This window comes from Molossus molossus, unplaced genomic scaffold, assembly GCF_014108415.1.
Source record: "Molossus molossus isolate mMolMol1 unplaced genomic scaffold, mMolMol1.p scaffold_m16_p_28, whole genome shotgun sequence".
NCBI lineage: Eukaryota > Metazoa > Chordata > Mammalia > Chiroptera > Molossidae > Molossus > Molossus molossus.
Window position 1 is genome coordinate 774,270 of NW_023425364.1, and position 15,310 is coordinate 789,579.

Genomic DNA, 15,310 nt, shown 5'->3' on the forward strand with positions numbered 1-15,310 from the left:
GGCGGGCCGGTGTGACTCAGTGGTTGAGCATCCACCCTGCACCAAGAGGTCGCTGGTTCAATTTCCGGTCAGGGCACATGCCCAGGTTGTGGGCCCGATACCCAGTGGGGGGCATGCAGGAGGCGGCCAGTCGATGTTCTCCCTCATCGATGGTTCTATCTCTCTTTCCCTCTCCCTTCCTCTCTCTCTCAATTCAATAAAGAAAAAGAATTTAAAAAAATGGATTGAACCCTAATTGAGGGTTCATGTGCCAAGGTTGGCAAAACCCACAAAGGAGTGTAACGGGGCGAAGGTGACATTGCTCTGGATCAACCCGGATGGAAGGGCTTGGTCAGCCCTGGAAAACTCAAGGGGGTTTGTCTCCCCTTTGAGGTGTCTGCTGATCTGGTCTGTTTTAGTTAAATGAGAATAACTGCTATCATAGGTATACCCCGAAATCTCCAGGCGCAATGAAGTTTCATTCCTTGTCCACGTCACGGTTCGATGTGGGCTGTGGTAGCAGCAGCTGGGTCTGCAGGGGCCTCGGCCCTTCAATCCTGTGGCTCTGCCCTACTCTGGGTCTTCAGGGTCCTCTTGGTCAGTGGAGACATGAGGACAGAGAAGGGTGGGTCTCGTGGGCCAGCCCGGAATGTGGCGACATTACTTCCTGCCTGTTCCGTCAGCCACACCTGACTTGGAGCTCGGCTGGAGGTGGGGTCTCCCTGTGTGCCCGGACGGAAGAGAGAGCACAGCGTCTGCGGACACCAGCTGGCCCTCAGGGGCGCTGGACAGCAGGCTCCCTTCCTCATCAAGCTCCACCTCAGCTGCTCCTCCTCACAGACCAGCCACTGGCCTCAGCACAGAAACCGGAGCTGGGCCGTGTCCAGGAAGCCTGTTTAACTCAGGCAGCACCCTCTGCCCTGAAACACACACACACACACACACACACACACACACACACCCCTGCATTCCCACTCAGGGTTACAACCGGCCTGCTCAGCCTCAGCACTGTTCTGTTTCAGGCTGGGTATTCTTACCCGTGGGGCTGTCCTGCACATTGTCGGGTCCCTGGCCTCTGCCCATAGGTGTCAACAGCACCCCCCTTATGACAACCAAAATGCCAACAGACATTGCCCAGTCCCTGGTGGGCCTGGATGTGGCAGAATCCCCCCGGTTGAGGACACTGGATGGCCAGACGCCAGGGGTTTACGCAGGAGAGGCTGCTCTCCTGGTGGAGGCCCTGGTGCGGGGTGGGGGGCGGCACTCACGGTGTCCTGGCGTTTCTACAGCAGAGGGAGATGAGACCAAGAGCCCTTCGTTCCCCAGAAAATCAGACTTAAAACGATAGCAGGATGAGATCAACATGGTAACGAGGTTTCTGAGTGGCTGGGGGTCTCTCAAAGGCAGGACACGGGGTCAGCTCTGCAAGGGACGCTCCAGCCAGGTCGTGAAGGCTGGAGGAACTGGCCAAGGGTGAGGAAGGAGGGGTCTCCAGCGGGTTTGCAAGGACAACATTCTGGGGATTGGCGGTGATTCGATGTGGCTGGGGTGAGTGTGTACTGAGTAGCCACCTCCAGGAGTCCCCCTTCACACTAGGTCTGGTCCCCTCCTCTCTGTCCCCATGTCCCCTTATAAGGCCCATTGTACCACACTGGTCACCCTGTAATGGCTGCTTCCCCCAAAGCCCTGCCTTTTGTCCTCCTGTCCTATTGTGTCCCCTGCAATAGGAAACAGAGTGAATGAATCTGAAGGAAGGGAGGGTCTTCCAGGTCAGCTTGAGCAGACTGGACTTTGGCCTAGGCAACAGGGAGCCACTGCAGGTTTTGAGCAAGGGTGTTGCCTGCCAGTGGGCGGAGGATGCTTTGGACAAAGAATGGAGGCTGGAGGACCAGCTGTGCAGATGGTCCAAGGGGAATTCCATGATTAAGTCGACAGATGTGCCATGGAGGGAGTGTTTCTGCTGAGGTCCAACCCAACCCTCAGCTCCAACCGCAACTGCTTTCAGCTCTGGCTCACCTGCCTTCATCCTGTGCACGGCCCTCGAGCCTTCTCACATCCCTGTAAGACCTGCGCACACTCTAGTCACCTTGGAGCTGCGGGGCAAGTCCGAGTTGTTATCGCAGCCCTGTCCGCCCGAGCACTCGGTCGCTTAGTCTCCATCCTCCACCCCCACTTCCCCGCCCTCGAACCACTAAGTGGGACATGCTGTCTTCTCCTGGAGTCTGACCACTCTCCCTGCCCCTGGGCGCCGCTGCTTGACTAGGACTGGTCACCCAACCCACCAGCCAGGTCTGGCCCCTACACCTTCAGCCACCCCTCTTGGTTCGTGGATAGACCCGTCCAGGTGGAACCAACTAGACCTTGTCGCTAGGATTTGTCTTTTTTTTTTTTTTATTGTCACCCGAGGATATTTTTACATTTATCTTCAGACAGAGTGGGAGGGGGAGAGAGAGAGAGAGAGAGAAACATCAATGTGAGAGAGACACACTGGCTGCTTCCCGCATGACCCCAACCGGGGCTGGGGATGAACTGCACCCGAGGTATGTGCCCTTGGCTGGAATCTTTGGTTTGTGGGCCGGTGCTCTACTGCTGAGCCCAACCAGCCAGGGCTGTCTCGGGTTTGAACAGAAATGTATTGTCAGGCGATGTTTTTTAACTTCACTGTGTTAGCAGGACAAGCTGTGGGACGTTGATCCTTTGAAATCTACTGAGAGTTGCTTCATGCCTTCGCATCCAATTTGGGCAAATCAGATGTGACCTTGAAAAGAATGTAGGTTCTGCAGGTGTTGGGAGGACAGCCCTGTGGAGATCCTGCCTTTCTCTCGTTACCAAGATTAATGTTTTAACGGCCGCAAGCCATTTGTATTGTCACGAACATCTGATGTTCACTTAGACTTACCTGCCTCAGTGACCTTCCTCCTTTCTGTGGTCCTGGGCTCTGGCCCCTCTTCCTCCTGCTGCTGGGGACAAATTCTCTTAGCCTTTGTTTGTCTGAAAATAGCTTTACTTTGTCTCCAGTTTTGAGGGGTCCTTTCACTGTTCTAAGATTCATTTCTGCCCTCGTTGATTCACGTATGCCTTTGTTTGGTAGAAGTTCCGGGAGTGCCTGGCAGATGCTGAATGCGCCGGGTGCAGGAGACGCGGTGGCCATGCAGGGAAGGTCCTTGCTGTCCGAGAAGAGAGGGAAGAGTGTGCCTGGCAGCGGGACCAGGAGATGCAAAGGCCCTGTGGCTGGAAGCAACCGAGAAGAGGCCAGCGTGGTGGCAGCTCAGAACACGACCTGGAGGGTGGCCGCACCAGGCTACCCGGGGCCATGGTGAGGAACAAGCTTTGCCTTGGTCCTCGCGGGAGCAGCCAGCTTCTCAGAGAGGAGACTTCAGATGAACTTGGAAGGGCGAATGGGAAGGAAAGACACAGAGGAGCTGCAGAAATGTGACGTGTTTTCAGAACCGAATGCCTGCGAGCTGCTGGATCCCGCAGCAGCCCTGAGCTCGGCTCTTGCCGCCCCGTGCCTTCCTTCCCAGGGAGGCAGGGCTGAGGGCTGGCAGGAGGCTTCGGGACTCTGGGCCACGCCCTGCCGCCCGAGTAGGTTCCCTGGTCTGGAAAGTCAGAAAACTGCCTTACCTCACCGGGCTGTGGCAAGGCTTAAAGAAAACAGTGCCGAGTGTTCAGCCTGCAGCTTTGTGAGAGCTCAAACATCCTAGCCAATGCTTTACACTTAGGATGTCCTCCTCTAACAAGAGTCAGAGAGTGTAAGCCACCTGCCTCGGGCCACACAGCCAGGAAGTGGTGGGGACTTAAAGTCTCACTGGTTAGTTTGATTTCTTATTCACAGATCTTTTCACCCTCCTCATTCCATAGACAGGCCGCTGAGGCCCAGAGAAGTGTTTTGCCCAAGGAATCCCAAACTATGGGAATGACAGAAGTATTCATTCATTCATTCATTCATTCATTCTTCACTCATTCATTCATTCCATTCATTCTTGAGCACTTGATTTGTGCCAGGCATGATCCAGGTGCAGGGTGAGAGTTAACTATAAATAGATAAAAGTCCCTGCCCTCATGAAGCTTTATACTACTGGGGGAGACACACCACACAAAATAAGTGAACTGAGTACATTTGTTAGATGGTAATAAGGCTGCAGAGAAATAAAGCTGGGGAGAAATGGAGAGTGTAGGGGGATCCGACATGTTCAGTGCCCTGGAAAGGGATTCTCGACCTGAAGGCGGTGAGGGAGGGAGCTGTCAGGACATCTGAGGGACAGCATTCCATGCAGAAGGCACCACTTTCGAAAAGGCCCCGAGGTGCCTGGGAGTTTCAGGGATAGCAGAGGCCAGCAGGAAGGCAGGGGTGGTCTGCATTGTGGATACTGGGGGACAGGGAGGCCCCACCGGCACCAATGTCCTTGCTGGTGTTTCCTGGGCCTTGGACTACTGGATCCAGGTGAGTCCACTCCTGAGCCCTCTTCCCACCAATAGGAGGTCACTGGGGCTCCTTCCTGAGCACAGGTGGAAGGGAGGGTGCACTCATCACAATGGTGTTGTCCTGCCCCAGGTCCCCCTGGGGCTCCTGCTGAACCTGCCACTCTCCGGTTCCTGGACTCTCCACAAGCAGGCTGGGGACAATCGGCTACATCTAGGAGTGGGCCGCTGGGCATCCTGGACACCTATTGCTTTAAAGAACTCCCGATGACATGGTTTCCGGTGAGTCAGGGAGGCTGTGTGGAGAGCAGCTCTGGCTGCCCGTCCTGGCTCCCCACCCCACATCCTTCTGGGTACCAGTGAGGAGAGGTCCTCTACCCACCTTCTGCTCGTGGGAGTGGAGTTCTTGTGATATCCAGAGAAAAGGAATTTTCTGACACTTCCCGGGAGGATGGGATATCGTAGAAAGCTTTATTTCTGTGGAATGAAACCCCTGAGTTCCCAAGGTCTCATTTCCCTCGGTCTCCCCGAGGAAGGCGTGTAGCTGGGCCTTTGGCAGAGCTAAAGTCAGAGCCAGTGTCCAGTTTCGCTTCCCCATTGGAGCCGAGACCAGCCCAGCATCAGGCTGGCTTGGCCTGTTTCCAGTGGAGTCCATTAGTCCACTGCCTGTGGGGTCCACGTGGCCATGGGCCATCCAGGCAAATGCAAGAGAGCCAGGAGTCACAAGAGAACAAGCTCCTTTGTTTAGGGGATTGTGTACCCCCACATTTTAGTTGGCTTGCAGTGGCCATGCCCATTCTGGCCAATGATCTCTGTGCCCAGATGTGACTGACAGGCACTTTCCCTGGTCACCCCAACGTCACTGCACATGCATTTATTTCCCCTTTGGTGGGTCCATTCCCCCAGTGATTTGCAGGGAAGGGGCTGGTGTTTTCCTGGGGAGTGTGAAGTTGCAGCTTCCTGGTGAAGCTGCCCAAATGCATGCCTATAATGCCTGGCTTCCCCATTTGCTCCTTTCCTATGATTAATACCTAGCTCATTACAATGGTAGCACTGCCACCCAGCTCTCCTGGGCCCCAGTGCTGGGCTGCTCCTAACCTCCAGTGTGTCCAGGAGTGTCATGCATGTGATCTCAGCTATACAGAAAGCAGGGAGACACACTTATCAGAACTGTGTTCTGAGCACTTTTGTACATAGTATCAGCTCGACTCCTTACCACAGCTATGCTCAAGAGCTCTTGTTACACCTATTTTATGGACAGAAAATAGATTCATAGTCAGGGAAGATTTAGGTTTTACCCAAAGCCACCCAATAAGCAAATGTGAATTTTAGTAATAAAAGCCCATTTTAGTGATGGCTGGCAGCCACGTGGCCAGGTCCAGTGCCCCTGGGGGAAGGAGGGGAGGAGAAGGCAAGAAGAAATGTAGAAATGGCTTTTAGCAAGGGTCAAACTCCTGGTCACCTGGAGATGTTTGTCCTGGGGCAGACTTCGAGATGTGATAAATGGCTTTCCTTATTTGAAGAGCTATCAAGAGGCAGAGAGAGAGAACCTTGAGGGGGGAAGCAGCTCTATTTGTTAAGGTGTCAGGGTCTGTATCACAAATATACAGTGGCGGCTACCTTACCAGGTGGTGCACATTCCATCACTTGAGGTAGGTAAGCAGAGGGGATGTCCCTGCAAGCTCTCAGGCCAGGGAGTTTTCAAAAGGCCAAAGACTTCTGCCCCCAAATATCTTCAGCAGGAGGCTTTTGATCTGAACAACCCCAATCACATTTGAAGCTGTAGCTTGGCTTCTGCACGGCTGGGTATTTCCTTTGCAGAGGGAGAGCAGCGGGGGAGGGCTGGGGTGGAGGAGTAGATGCCTCTGGTTGCATCAGCTCTGGTGTGACCTCTGCTATTTACCTTCTTTGTTCTCAGATAAACCAAACACACACACAAAAAATCATTTTCCTGGCTTGATACAACAATGGGCGGCCAAGTAGGTCAGGAGAAAACTGGGGCTTCTATGAAGTAGCTGTGGAGTGGGGGGCAGGGGGAATGCTCAGTGAAAACCCTCCCCATTGGCGGGTTCCTCAGAATTGGCTCTGGTTCTAGCAGGCCCTGACTGGACACCCTGAAGGGCCCTCCTGACCCTTATAACAATGGTCAGTAGGCAAACTGGCCCTTGAGCACCTACTGTGTACCCAGCCCTGTTGTGGCCTGTGGTTACTGAAGCAGTTCCCACAGCACTGTGTGGGGAGTTCAGGTCCTGTGTGTTGAGTTTTACCATATGTATTTCCTTTTACTTCATTGTAGTTGTTGTTAATCCTCATCAGAGGGTATTTTTTCCCCATTGTTTTTTTTTTCTTATCCTCACCTGAGGACATTTTTGCATTTATCTTCAGATAGAGCAGGAGAGAGAAAGGGAGGAAGAGAGAGAAACATCGACGTGAGACACATTGAGCAGCCGCCACCTGCACGACCCCAACTGGGCCGGGGACAAACTGCAACCGAGGCTAAGTGCCCCTAATGGGGAACGAACCCAGGACTCTCTGGTCCGCGGGCCAATACTCTAACCCCTGAGCCAAACTGGTCAGGGCTTCCCCATTGATTTTGAGATCATGGGAAGGAGGGAGAAAGAAACATGGATGTGAGAGAGAGACACATCGATTGGCTGCCTCCCGCATGCACCCCAACTGGGGCCAGGGAATTGAAACTGCAACCCAGGTACCGCTCTTGACCGGCAATCGAACCCACGACTCTTCGGTGTGCAGGCCGACGCTCTAACCTGTGAGCTACACTGGCCAGGGCCTTTTACTTTAGAAAGAACTGAAAGCCAGAGCTGGTGCATGCTCCAAAGCTTGCCCCACCTGACGATGCTGTGAAGGCTGGGCCTATCCGCAAAGCAGTCAGCACGGGGGCATCCAGTGGGTTGCTCAGCACATGCTTTCAAGGTTACAGGTGCTTAGGGCCAAGGGGGAGAGCAGCGAACAGCCTGCAGCAGGAAGCAGCTGCCATGCACGAGTGCGGGTTCCCCGTAGGCTGGGTGACTGCGCAGAACATGGGAACCTCAGTCTACTTCCCCATATTCGCCTGGAACTCCGGCTCCAGGAGAGGCTCTGCTGGGATTCAACCACGCACTCCTCTCAGCCCTTCCCTGTCCCCCCTGCACAGCTCACCAGCCTCTCTGGGCTCCTGCAGCGCCCCGAATCCCGCCCTGGCCTTGCACCAGCCCCTTCCCGGTCCGCCCTACCCCGCACTCGGCAGGTCTGGCACCAACCCCTCGGTACCATCCAACTCAGCCCCCTGTTTTTCCATCACAGCACTTAGCCAAGGTGTAACCCTTTGTTCGTGTTGGGTCTCACTTCCTTTAGGACACGGGGCAGGACCCAGCCGGCCCCAGACGCCCGGTGAGCGGACGAGGGGATGCGGGAAGGAGCGCGGGGCTGGAGCAGGCGCCGCCGGCGGGGCCCGACCGCGGACGCCGAGGGTCGCCAGGAGCCGCCCAGGCTGCAGGCCGCAGGGTGAGCTCGGCCTGCGCCGCCTCCGGGCAAAGGCGAGGCGCAGGAGGGGGCGGGAGGCCCGGGCCAAAGGCCAAGTCCGCGGGGGGCTGCGCAGGCAGCTACTTAAAGCTCCGACCTGCCGCCGCCGGCCTGCAGCGCCGCCGCCGCCAGCCTCGGACAGAACGCAGGTCAGTCGGCGGGCCGAGGGCGGGAGCGGGGACCCGGGACCGGTGGGAGGCCGAAGCCGAGCGGACCCCGCTGCGATCCACCTCGGAACTGCAGCCCCTGCAGCGCCGTCCTGGGACTTGTAGTTCCCGGTTCCTTGAAAGGCCGGCGGGCGAGCGCCAGCGAAGGGGCGCGTCGCGGGCACGAAACTACATTTCCCAGAAGGCCGCAGACGCTGGGGTCACCGGGAAAGCGCCCCGACAGGCTGCGCTTTCCGGGCGCGATGGGGCCGGGCCTGGGGGCAGCTGGCTGGCGCGAGGCCCCCGCGTGATCCAGCCAGAGGCGGTCCCCTGGCTGAGAGGCTCTGGGGCCCGGAGCGGCGCCTATGAGCAGTGCGGCGGCTGGGCCCGACTGCTGCGGAGGCCTCGGCAGCATCGACTGGAGGCAGGTACTGAGCGCAAGGCCGCCGCGGCCGCCGGGAGGGTCGGGAGTCTGCGGGCCTGCGGCGCCGCCTCCAACGCCCGGGGGGCGGGCCCACCGTCGCCAGGCAACGGGGGCGGGGCGTAGCGCGGAGGCGTGGCTGCCGGGCGAGGCTTGTGTGCGTGTGTGCACCGCGGAGGGTGCGTGTGGGGGCGCTCCCGGGGTCGCGTGTGTCTGGGGCGCGATGTGACGGGCTGGCAGGGGCCGGGGTGGGCGGGCAGAGGTGCCCGAGTGTCCGGAATCTGGTGTGAGTGTGTGTGACCCGCATACCCGTGGACGGAGCGTGTGCGAGGCAGGTGTGTTTGGGGGTGTGGATGGTGGGGCATGTAATGTGTGGGGGCCGTGAGAGGCCCTGCGCCCCTGCGCCCCGGGCAGGAGACCAGCCTGCCCCAGGCCCGAGCCAGCTGCACAGTGGGGATGGGGCAGCGCTGTACCACCTGGGAAGCATCTTGCGGGGTGGGCCCCCCGACGCTGGCACCTGGCTGGTGGTGGCCCCTTTGCAAAGTCCCAGGCCGGAGAGTTTGTTCCTGGCATCTTCGCCAGGCTCCCACTTCTAGGGGCTCGTCCTCCCTCCTGCATCGCCCTTCCTCCTGGATTTTCACTTACCTTTTTCATCTCCATCCACCACGCTACGTGGAGCCAGAGTAAGATATGTCTCGGCCGAAGCAGCCTTTAATCTGGTTCATTGGTTCCCTTTCCCCAGTCATTGATTCAGCTGATGGTTGAGAACTGTCAGGGGGGCAGTTCAAGCCTGCTCTCACCGTTCGTTTTGGGGCGGGGGGGCAGTGAGCCTGGAAACAGAAAAATGTTCTGACAGACATAAAACAGGTCATGTTTCAGGGAGCAGCTGGTGGGAAGGGGGGAGTGAAATCCCCAGATATAGCTGGTTTTCTATCTGCAAGGAGGTTATCTGAGACCCAAGTGATAACCAGTGGGACCAGATGCTCTCCATGGAGGGACAGCAGGGCAGAGGCCTCTGGAGGAAGTACTGTTCAAGGCACAAGAGGCTAGCGTGTGGCCTGGAGGTAGTCAGGATGAGTGGAAGTGGATGGGTAGGAGGCAGAGGAGAGGAAGATGTCTGTTATTTTTTTAATAACATACAGTTAAATGACTGATATATCAAATGGGTACAGCTCAGGCATCTTCACAAAGTAAACTTTCCCATGTAATGAGCGCCCAGATCAAGGAAGATCATCACCACCCCCAGGGAGCCGCTCCCTGGAGGATGATGGTACTGGTGGAATTCTTAGCATTGTTAAAAAAATTTTTTTTCTTCATTGATTTTAGAGAGAGAGGAAGGAAGGAGAGAGAGATAGCAACATCGATGAGAGAGCCCTGGCCAGTTTGGCTCAGCGGTTAGAGCGTCAGCCTGCAGTCCAGAGAGACCCAGGTTCGGTTCCTGCTAAGGTCATGTACTTCAGTTGCAGTTTGTCCCCGGCCCTGGTTGGGTTGTGCGGGCGGCAGCCACTCGATGTGCCCCTTTCACGTCGATGTTTCTCTCTCTTCCTGTCTCTCCCTCCTGCTCTGTCTGAATAAAAAAATGGAAAAATGTCCTTGGGTGAGGATAAAAAAAAAAGAAACAACGATGAGAGAGAACATCGATTGTCCACCTTCTGCATGCCCCCCACTGGGTATCCGGCCCACAACCTGGGCATGTTCCCTGACCGAGAATTGAACTGGTGACCTCTTGGTGCGTGGGTTGACACTCAACCACTAAGCCACATGGGCAGGCTTGAATCTTACATTGTAAATGGCCATTAGAGAATCTCTGGACACACAGGATCAGTGGTGGAGCTGTGATCCATGTTTTCTACCACAACAAATCTCAGATGAGAAGGGCACATGGAATGCCATAGAGGGACCCTCAGCATTGCCTGGCTAGGGATGGATGCCTCATGGACGAGTGACTGGCTCATCATTAGCTAGAGGTGGGGGAAGCCTTTGAGCCATAGGGCAGAATGCCAGGGGCAATGGGCCCAGTGCAGGCCTAGCTGGAGGGGCAGGGTCTGCCCTCGGGGATCTAAGCCAGGCCTGTGCTCTGGACTTAGAAGCAGGAGGTGAGGGTCCGCCCTGGGTGGGGAGGGTTCACTGGCTGGGTGCTCTTGCTCCCCACTCTCCAGAGCCCGATGGCCCGTGCCGGTGGAGAGAACCGGGCCAGGCCACAGTGACCCTAGTTGACCATTGTTCAGTTGTTTTCACTGCGGCCCTTGTTGGTACAGTTAAGCTTCCTGTGGCCAAGAGATTTCCCTTCAAAAAATAAAACAACAACATACAACATTATGTATTTGTTTTATGTGGTAGCTGTCCTCCATCCTCAGTCCAGATCTCTGGTTCTAAAGCTCAGTCCCAGGCCCAGGTGAGCTGCAGGTGCCTGTACGCCTCGTGGGCCTCTGAGCTGCAGGGTCTCGGAGCGCTGGCCCCGTGCCAGGGATGTCGTGTGTCCAATCAGCACGCACACTTCTCCAGGAGCCACGTGTGAACAAGTAAAAAGAAGTCGATGAGATTACTTTTCTTTAAAAAAACATTTTTTTTTTCTTTACTGATTTTTTTTAGAGAGAGAAAGGGAGAGGGAGAGAGAGATAGAAACATCGATGAGAGAGAACATCGATTGGCCGCCTCCTGCATGCCCCCCACTGGGGATCAGGCCCACAACCTGGGCATGTGCCCTGATAGGGACTTGTTCTATTTGGTGCAGAATCTTGATTTTGTTTTTTAAAAATCACTTGTTGGGGTATGGCATGTACCTGCTGTAGCCTCACTGGCCAAGGCCCTTCTTTCCCTCCTACCGTGGGATTCTTGCCATGGATTCCAGAACCCTGCTCCGCAGCTGGCGGCAGCATGAAGCAAGCTAACTGGGTGGATGGGTGCTGGCACTCCATGTAGGTGTCGCGAGGTGTACCTCAGTTTCTTAATCTGTAAAATGGGCATAATAATGGAGCTCTGGCAGAGGAGCTGTACACGTTGTAAAGTGTATCTCACCTGAGGTGGTCCTCAGAAGGAAGGCAAAGGCTGCGTGTTCTGGAATCTTTGAGGCCACGTGTGATGTGGGAGGCTGAGCAAAGCATGGGGGGCAAAATGGAGGGGGCAGATGGGGGCACCCTGATTGACCCTCTGGGCAGAGCTTTGCCTGCTCCACAAAGTGTTTTATTTATTTTAATTAATTTATTTTTTTACAGATGTTTCTCCTCCCCCCCCACCGATTTCCCTCTCCCCCTCCCTCCCCGCCCTGTCCCCAGCTTTGTTGTCCGTGTCCATTGTTCATGCATACATGCATATAAGTTCTGTGGTTTATCTCTCTCCCACCACCCCCTCTTCTTGGGATTGTCAGTCTGTACCCTACTTCACGTTTCTGGGACTACCCCATTCATCAGACTGTTATGTTCATTATATTCCACAGATAAGTGAGATCATATGATATTTGTCTTTCTCTGCTTGGCTTGTTTCACTTAGGATGATACTCTCCAGGTCCATCCATGTAGTCTCAAAGGATAAGAGATCTTTCTTTATTACAGCTGCATAGTACTCCATTGTGTATATGTACCACAGCTTTTTATCCATTCGTCTACTGATGTTTTCAAAAATCTTCTGGTGTCACCACTTTCGTTAGAATGGACATCAGGCCATTTTATTGCAAGACTTTTTTTGTGAGGTTCTCAAGTCCGTCATTTTTGTCTTCAGTATTTTCTGGATTGGAATCAAAACAGCAGGGTTGGGCTTCCCTCTGCCTGGTCTTGGGGAAGACACGTAAACTCGTGGAACACTGTTTCCTGTGCCTCTGTTGAGATGATCGTGGCTTTTCCTCACCCGTCTGTGGAGATGGTGAATTACAGTGATGAACCGATTGTTAGACCGGCTCTGCGTTCCTGGGGTGACGGCCACTTGGTCCTGACACGCTGGCCTGAGTGGACACCGCTGGGGATGACTTACTGTTCATCGTGTTGAGGTTTTGGTGGCCGTGTTCCCAGGGAATGTGGATGCTGTGCAGGTTCTTGTAGTGTCTTTGGTTTCAGTATTAAGATGATGCTGGGAAGGGGCGCCTCCTCTTCTGTATTCTAAGGGAGCTTTTGTGGGATCGATGTTATTTCTTTCTTAAGTGTTGGGTAGAGGTCATCCAACAAACCGTTAGGGTCTGTAGCTTTGTTTTTTGGAAGGTTTTAAACTGTGAGTTCCATTCCTTTAATAGGTACAGGACTGTATCTTCCCAAATGAATTTCTGTAGCTGTGTCTGTCCAGGGTTGGACCCTTTCGTCTGAGTTCTATGTTCCCTGTACCCCTGCAATGTGTTGGTCCTGGGAAGGCCCCCCGTTACTCCTGGTGTAGTCCGTTGTGTCTTTTCCCCTTACCCATTATGGCTGGAGGTTTACTGATTTTAGTTTTCCCCAAAGAACAAGTTCTGGGTTTGGCTTGTTCCCCCTCTGTATTTCTGTTTTCAGTTTGATTGCTTTGGGTCTCTTACTTTTTCCTTCTGCCAGCTCTGAGTTCAGCTGACTCCCCTAGCTCTAACTCTCTAAGGTCAAAGCTCGTGTTACTGATTCGAGACTTTCCTTCTTTATTAATAGAAGCTGTAGGTTTCCACCTTAAACCCGTTTCCCACCATTTCTGAGATGTATTTTCTTTCAGTTGAAAACACTTTAAAATTTTCTTTCAGACTTCCTCTTGATCCATGGGTTATTCTATTTTAACAAGTATCTTTCTGTTATTTATTTCTTTTTTTTAAAAATATATTTTTAATTGGTTTTAGAGAGGAAGGGAGAGGGAGAGATGGAAACACTGATGAGAGAGAACATCGACTGGCCGCCTCCTGCATGCCCCCCACTGGGGATTGGGCCCACAACCTGGGCATGAGCCCTGACCGGGAATCCAACTGGCGACCTCTTGGTGCCTGGGTTGACGCTCAACCACTGAGTCATACTGTCTGGGCATATCTTTCTGTTACTGATTTCTAGTATAGTTCTGTGATGGTTTAGTAACATTTTCGTGCTTTCTTACCATTTACATGTAATACCTGTTTTCTGGCCCAGAATGTGCTCTTGGTGACTGTGGAGGAGAGGGGTCAGCAGTGTCACCCACGTGGAGGAGAAGAGAGAGGGAGCCCGGGGACACAGACCCCACTGCCCGGAAGGAGGCCCGGGCCCGGGCCTGGTGTCCACCGCCCCAGACAGGGCTGCTGAATGAAGAAGGAAGGAAGGGCGCCGTTCTGTCCTGAGGCAGCTGCGGACTTAGTGCACAGGAGCAGCGGCCGGCGTTGCTTCTTATTGTGGTTTGGGGGCGCTCCAAGGCAGTGGTTTTGCAGAAAGTGCCACACTGTGACCTTTCAGCAAGCTTCCTGCCCTTTGAGGTTTCGGGGTGCCTGACCTTCAGTCCCAGAGTGGGGGCCACATCCCTTGGGTCCGTCCGCCCTGGCGCCGGTTTCTCCGTAGTTGCATGTTCCTGTGGGCCCTTCCAGAAGACAGGTGGGAGGCCTGTGTTCGTTGGCATGAGGCAGACGGAGGGCGGGGACAGAGCAGCCCGGGCCCTGGAAGCACCTCTGAACACGGTGCTCCCGCAGGTCTTCTCCCCTGAGCGGTCTCGTTGCCCCAACTCGCCACAGGGAGCCCCAGGCTGAGACTGGACATGGAGGCCTGCTTGCCCTTTCCTGCAGGGTGGGCGTACCCTGATTCCAGCCGTGTTGTGGGCTGACCAGGGGGAGCTTTGAGTCAGGCCCCCCCCAATGCAGAGCAGGAAAATGAGGTTGGGGGAGTTGTCTTAGTATAAAACTTTTTCAAGGAAAAAAGACTTCGGCACATTTATTCTTAGCCTGTTCCAGGCATAGGGCTTCTAACCCAAAGTTGGTCAGTACCCTTTGCCCAGATCAACTGAGAGTGCTGGGAGCGTGTGGGCCCCCCAAGGAGAGGCAGGGGGGCCGTGTCCGCAAAGACACGCTTCGCAGTGATGCAGGGTCCTGCTGGGGGCCCCCCGTCCCCTCGGGCTCCTCCCCCTACCCCATTCCTCCTGCCCTTCGGGGTCTGGTGTGTGGAGCTCACTGGGGATCGATGTGACTTTGACTCGGGCCAGCTGTTTGTTTGGATGTCACAATGTGGCCCTGGGTGCTGTTGACCTGTGGCGAGTCATCCCGAACTGTTCTCAAACCCCGTGGTACAGCGGACCTGACGAGACGCGTGCTGGCTGCCCACGGGCTGCGGTCCTGAGGCCATTGGACGAGGGGAAGGTTCTGCTGCGGTAGTGCGGTAGGTGGTGGCCCCGGCCCGTGCAGGCATGGGGGGCTCTGCCGTTTGCGACCGTAGGGGGGTTCCCTTCTAGAACTGCCCGGTGGAAGAACACCAGGATTTCCGCTACTTTAATAAGGTGGAGGGGGGCACTCCCCTTAGTCAAGGCCGGTCGCAGGTGTGCAAGGGCAGCTGAGGGAGCTCCTGGGTCACGTCTGACCCTGCTGTGGGTTCTGTTCCGCCCGGTCCGCTCTCTCTCTGCCTGCAATGCTGCTGTAGCTCCAACTCATCCTTCCTGCCAGTGGCCTTCTCCAGGCAACGCAAATCCCGGCCCCTCTCCAAGGTGACCGGAGGCACCCAATCCTGCCCTGCCCGGGACAGGTCGACCCGACCCACAGGGGTTGAGTTTGTGGTTTTGACCCATTCGGCCCTGAGTGGGAGACCTGCCAGGACGCCACTCGCTGCCAGCTTCAGCCAGGCTTGCTGGCGGCCGTTCAGGGCCTCAGTTTCCCTCCTCCACCTCTGCTCCCACAAAAGAGGAAAGAAGCACATTTCTTCTTTCTCCTGTGCCTGGT

General features: G+C 55.3%; 1 protein-coding gene across 1 annotated transcript in view; it reads left to right on the forward strand.

The window, feature by feature from the left end:
• Window positions 1–8,342: 8,342 nt before the first annotated feature.
• The window catches only part of PEMT (phosphatidylethanolamine N-methyltransferase), a 79,472-nt gene continuing 72,504 nt past the window's right edge, over window positions 8,343–15,310 (forward strand). The window contains exon 1 of the mRNA XM_036278419.1: window positions 8,343–8,497. Coding sequence (XP_036134312.1) covers window positions 8,435–8,497 — 63 coding nt within the window. The 5' untranslated portion in view covers window positions 8,343–8,434. The remainder of the gene's footprint in view (window positions 8,498–15,310) is intronic.